Source organism: Carlito syrichta, unplaced genomic scaffold (genome assembly GCF_000164805.1).
Source record: "Carlito syrichta isolate Samal-C Ts95f unplaced genomic scaffold, Tarsius_syrichta-2.0.1 Scaffold308842, whole genome shotgun sequence".
NCBI lineage: Eukaryota > Metazoa > Chordata > Mammalia > Primates > Tarsiidae > Carlito > Carlito syrichta.
In genome coordinates, this window is record NW_007252938.1 from 277,726 (window position 1) to 283,725 (window position 6,000).

The 6,000-nt window shown below is 45.6% G+C and overlaps 1 protein-coding gene across 1 annotated transcript in view; it reads left to right on the forward strand.

Moving 5' to 3' along the window:
* Positions 1–6,000, forward strand: part of LOC103268515 (short transient receptor potential channel 2-like) — a 44,739-nt gene that overhangs the window by 35,707 nt on the left and 3,032 nt on the right. The window contains exon 15 of the mRNA XM_008066097.1: positions 1,618–1,792. Within this exon, the coding sequence (XP_008064288.1) occupies positions 1,618–1,792 (175 nt within the window). The remainder of the gene's footprint in view (positions 1–1,617; positions 1,793–6,000) is intronic.

Below are 6,000 nucleotides of genomic sequence, written 5' to 3' on the forward strand. Positions count from 1 at the left end.
CCTGAATCCTGTTGCCAGCTCTGTACTCTTCTAAAGAGAGTCCCGCCCCAACTGCAAATTCTTTGGGAGCCCTTCATTCAGCATGTATGTCCTTGACACCCCGCTGGGAGCCAGGCATTGTGCCTGACACTGGAGATTTAATGAAGAACACCCTGTTCCTATTGACCAGGTGAGGAATAGGGAGGGGGTGTCCCAGGAGGCAAGAACAACATGTGCAAAGGCCCAGGGAAGGGAGAATGGGAAGCAGTAGAGCAACCAAAAGGATTTAAATAATGAGTAGTGGGGAAGTGGACAGGCGTTAGATCTTGCAGACCCTTATAAGCCATGTGAAGCCGGAAGCCACTGTGGGATTAACGACGTGAAGTGAGTGCTCCCTCTGTTTTGTGATTCCAAAAGCCTCCTCTGGGAAGAGTTATGAAAGATGGACTTGGGGGAGGGGCAGGATTTAGGGAGATGGGCAGTGTGTGAGAGAAAGAGCATGTAGAGATGCCCTTCAGGTTCCGGGCCTGGATGACTGGGTGATTTGATGAAACGGGGACACCAGAGGAGAAGAAGCAAGTTGGTATAGAAGGCGATGAATTTATTTTTATTTATTTATTTTGAGTTGGAGTCTCACTCTGTTGTCCAGGCTGGAGTGCAGTGGCATGCTCAGGGCCACCGCAGCCTCGACCTGCTGGCGATCCTTCCGCCTCAGCCTTCCAAGTAGCTGGAACTATAGGTATGCGCCACCATGACTGGCTGATTTTTTGATGAATTGTAGAGACGAGGTCTTGCCATGTTGCCCAAGCCGCTCTTGAATCCGTATCCTCAGGCAATCCTCTTGCTTCAGTCTCCCTAAGTGCTGGGATTACAGGCATAAGCCACCATGTCTGGCTTACTTTTTAACATAGTTGGGTTGGAAGAACCTGTGAGGCCTCCAAGTTACTTTACCTCTATGATTCTGGCTCCCGAAAAAAATGGGCACAGCTTCTCATGACTGTGAGGAAGACAATAAATATGAAAGCAGCCGGGCTCGATGGCTCAGCCTGTAATCCCGCGCCTTTGGGAGGCTGAGGTGAGTGGATTGCCTGAGCCCGTGGGTTCGAGACCCGCCTGGGCAGCGAGACCTTATCTCTACGATAAATCAAAAAATCCAGTCTGGGCGACAGAGTGAGACTCCAACTCAAAAAAAAAAAAAAAAAATGAAAGCATAAGCTCTGATATGTAAATGTCTGAATAAAAAAATATCTGGACTGGACTCAGTGACTCAGCCTGTAATCCCAGCACTTTGGGAGGCCAAGGTGAGTGGATTGCCTGAGACCAGCCCAGGCAACTTGGTGAGACCTTATCTCTACGATAAATCAAAAATTAGCCAGGCATGGTAGCTCACGCCTATAGTTCCGGCTACTTGGAAGGCTGAAGCCGAAGGATTGCTAGAGCCCAGCAGGTCAACACTGGGATGGCTGTGAGCATGCCACAGCACTCCAGCCTGGGCAACAGAAGTGAGATTCAAAAAAAAGTCTGAATAGGGAGTGAGTAAGTCTGAGAAAAGGGGGGCATGAGTGGGCTGAGCCGTCCAGAAGGGCTTCCAGGGGAGAGATGCACAAGACTTTGAGAACCGTGCTCCCTTCCTCAAAGCTGGGCCGCCTACTGAAGATCCCAGTGCTGAAGTTCCTACTTCACTCCGCCTCCTACCTGTGGTTCCTCATCTTCCTGCTGGGAGAGTCCCTGGTCATGGAGACACAACTGAGCACTTTCCACGGCCGCAGTCAGAGTGTCTGGGAGACCTCACTGCACATGGTTTGGGTAACAGGTACGTGTGTTAAGACCCTTTGTGGCTGTCTCCCTCAGGGGTCCCCTTCACTGCTCTTCAGGATAAGCGCCCCAGCAGTGTGAGACTCCCAGTGGGGAGATCCTGCTTCTGTGGATGCCCCAAACATGTATCCAGACCCCTCTGGGTTGTGGCACTCCAAGAAACCCTTTCCTTTTGTTCCTAATCAGGAACTCAGCCCTGCGATAGACTCCCTGAGCAAGGAACTCATTCTTCCCCTTCACGAGCATCCATCGTGACCCACTCTGGAGGTCCCTGTCCTCTCACAAATAAACCACTGGCCCACAGTTCTGGGTGGGAAATTGCCTTGGTGTGTGGGTGTCTGCAAGTACAAGACAACTCTCCGGGAGGTCATGGAATAACAACAACAAAAACCCTCAAATCCTATAGTACATTAAATCCATGATGGGCATAGTTATGATGATGGTGTGCTATGAGGGCCAGAGATGAGGCTTGAGCAGGAGGGTGATATAGACAGAAGGTGCCTGGGCCAAGACTTGTTCTGTAGGAGAAACAGTGTCAAGTGTGTCTGGCCAGTTACCCTGATAAGCAGCTAAGAAACGTATGTGCATTCTTTGGGTTGAGGGCAAATGGGTGTCATCAGTGTGTGGCTGATTTCAGATCTGAGGAATACGGAGAGCCTCATATACCTCGTGTATATTCAGTGCATCATGAATATTTAGTGCCTATCCATCTTTTTCTATGTGTGTTTATACATAGGTTCTACTTTATTGTTCGACACATCACTCAGGGAACTAACTTATCCAAGCTTAACACATACGCTTCACCCATTTCAATGTTCCTCTTTTCTCCTATAGCAGAATCAAATGTTCTCAAACAATTCAGCAAATGTCCTTTTCAATAATTCCCCGAGCTCCACCCAGCCTCTAGCTGGTCAGCTCAGTACATCGGACTGATGGCCCCTTCCTCAACTGTCCTCTCCTCATTGAGCTCTGACATAGTTAGTAAACTCCAAGCCACCAGAATACTAAGTCCACTACTTCTCCCTGTACCAAGCCAGTTGATGATGTCAGAAAAGAAATTTGGACCAGAAAATAAAAACAGCTCAAGAGGAAAAGTTTCTCATTCTATTATTTACTAAACATTTATTGATCTGTGCCAAGTTATGAAACTAATACATGGAGGAAGAAAAGTGTTTTTTTGTTTTGGTCTGGTTTTTGGGATTTTTTAGTGACAAGATCTTGCTGTGTCACCCAGGCTGAAGTGCAATGTCATGATCTTAGCTCATTACGGCCTCCTGGGCTTAAGTGGTTCTCCTGCCTTAGCCTCCCAATTAACTGGGACTACAGATGCATGCCACCAAGCCTGGCTAATTTTTAAATTTTTTTATAAAGATGGTAGCTTACTATTTTACCCAGGCTGGTCTCAAACTTTTGGCTTCAAGTGTTCCTCTTACCTCAGCCTCCAAAAGTACTGGAATTACAAGCATGAGCCATTCCACTTGGCTCAGAAGTCTTATAAACACACTAAACAAAACTCATGTATTCATATGCAATAAATGTATGTTGATGACCTAGTATGAGTGAAGTCATAAGAATACATGGCTAAGCCGGGCTCAGTGGCTTAGCCTGTAATCCCGCGCCTCTGGGAGGCTGAGGTGAGTGGATTGCCTGAGCCCGCGGGTTCAAGACCCGCCTGGGCAGGCGAGACCTCCTCTCTACAATAAATCAAAAAATTAGCCGGGCGTGGTAGCGTGCGCCTGTAATTCCGGCTACTCGGAAGGCTGAGGCGGAAGGATCACCGGAGCCCAGCAGGTAGAGGCTGTGGTGGCCGGGAATGGCCACTGCACTCCAGTCTGGGCGACAGAGTGAGACTCCAACTCAAAAAAAAAAGGGGGAGAAAAAAAAAAAGAAAATATACACAACTGAAAAAAAGAATAAAGATGCTCTCTCTATATCCTAACAAGGAAAAATGTCAGATTTTACTGGTAGGTGAAAAAGCTAAGTGCAGAACAGTGTCAACAATATAGTATCTTTTATGTAAGAAAGATAGGAGTGAGGAATAAAATACCTGTATGTGTTTGCTTCTATTTTCATAAAGAAAATATAAACAAATCAATAAAAATACCAAATGTGAGAGCAATGGGTGAATAGGAATGGGGTAAGAGTGAGTCTTCTTAATGAATGATTTTTTTTTTTTTTGAGTTGGAGTCTCACTCCGTTGCCCAGGCTGGAGTGCAGTGTCATGCTCATGGTCATCCCAGTGTCAACCTGCTGGGCTCCAGCAGTCCTTCCACCTCAGCTTTCCAAGTAACTGGAACTACCAGGCGCGTGCTAATTTTTTATTTATTGTAGAGACAAGGTCTCGCCAAGTTGCCTGGGCTAGTTGCGAACCCATGGGCTCAGGCAATCCACTCACCTTGGCCTCCCAAAGTGCTGGGATTACAGGCTGAGTCACCAAGCCCAGTCAATGTATGATTTTTTTTTTATATTGCCTTGACTTTTGAAACACATTGGAAAAGAAAATACTTGTATCTTAAAGATCTCAAGGATGCTCAAACTTGCCCATTTCCTCAGAATGATGGAGCTATTTGGGGAATTAATCATGGGTTCTATTTTTATAATTCCATTGGTTTCCACGGAATCTTACATTTTACCACCACAATAATAGAAGTCAACTGACAAAACTGTCCATTTGGTTGTATGTTTTGTTACACTAATCCTTCTGCCCCCAGTAATATGCCTACAAATTTCTTATCATATCTGTGCTTTCCTGAGGGTGTGGAGAGGGGTACATTCTCCTTCATTCTCAAACCCAACCTACCATTTAATATGCAGGCTAAAATGTTGAAATTGCTAAAATGAAGATCAGCCAGTGGTGTGCTGGTTTATGACAACTACTTGTTTAAAATCCGGGAGTTTTCCAAGCCATTTGCTAAACCACTGGTAGCTTAAAATCGGCCATGGTGGCTGATACGAGTATGTAAACAACACAATTTCAGCTTGCAATGAGTGCTAAGAATGAAAAACCCAGGGAAATGTGGCAGAAAAGGAATGAAAGGAGGTGCTCACTTATACCAGGTGATCAGACAATGTGGCATTAGAAAGGCATACCTACTTCATTAATAAGACTGAGACCTTCTACTTTTTCTGTTTCTATAAGAACCCTTATAGACGTAGACTGTATCAGGATTTTTTTCTTAAATAGTTAACATATATTGCACAGTTACACATGCAAGGCATGATGTGTTTGCCAGGATTATCTCACTTGTCATCACAACTCCCTGACGTGTGCACCGTGATGTGACGTGTGCACTGTGATGTCCACAGAGAGGACACTGAAGTTCCAAAGATGAGAAACAGCTTACACAAGCCAATGAACTGCAGAGCCAGGTTGAAAACCCACCACCCTATTATTTCGAAAGCTTAGGAAAACACGAAGAAGAAAAATGAAATCACCCATAACTCTAGTTCCTAAAGATGACTACTATTCACATTTTTATCTCACTCATTGGCCTGCTACCGTTTCTCCACCCCAATCCATCTGAGCTCCATGACTCTTCCCTGAGTAACAGACTCACTCTGAAATGATTTTTCTCAGGAGTGTGAAGGTGTAATCTGAAAAGTTCCGCATGGGTTTTAAATGTGGTCTGTCCACTGCATTGTCTTATTCTTCTAATAAATGGCATGGTTTTCAAAGTTTGCATTGTCCGTGATCCGGTGTGAAGAGATTGGATATGTTTGATTGGAGTGACTAATGGAAAGCCTTCCTGCACTCCTGCAACGCTACTGATTCATCTCTCTGGCCAGCCACTAGCTTTACTTTTCTTAAGATGCTTAGGTATTATGGTCACTCTACTATGATCTATATAGTCACAATATGTATGTACCCAGACAGGCTGGCTAGTATTAAAATATACACACATGAACACACACACACACACACACACACACACACACACACACACACACTTTTCTTTTTGGAAGAGCTGGGTCAAAATCAATTTTGATTTTGCTAATCACAATCACTTTTAAAAAGTCACAATCACGCCGGGCTCGGTGGCTCAGCCTGTAATCCCGTGCCTTTGGGAGGCTGGGGTGAGTGGATTGCCTGAGCCCGCGGGTTCGAGATTCGCCTGGGCAGGCGAGACCTCATCTCTACAGTAAATCAAAAAATCAGCCGGGCGTGGTAGTGCATGCCTGTAATTCCGGCTACTTGCAAGGCTGAGG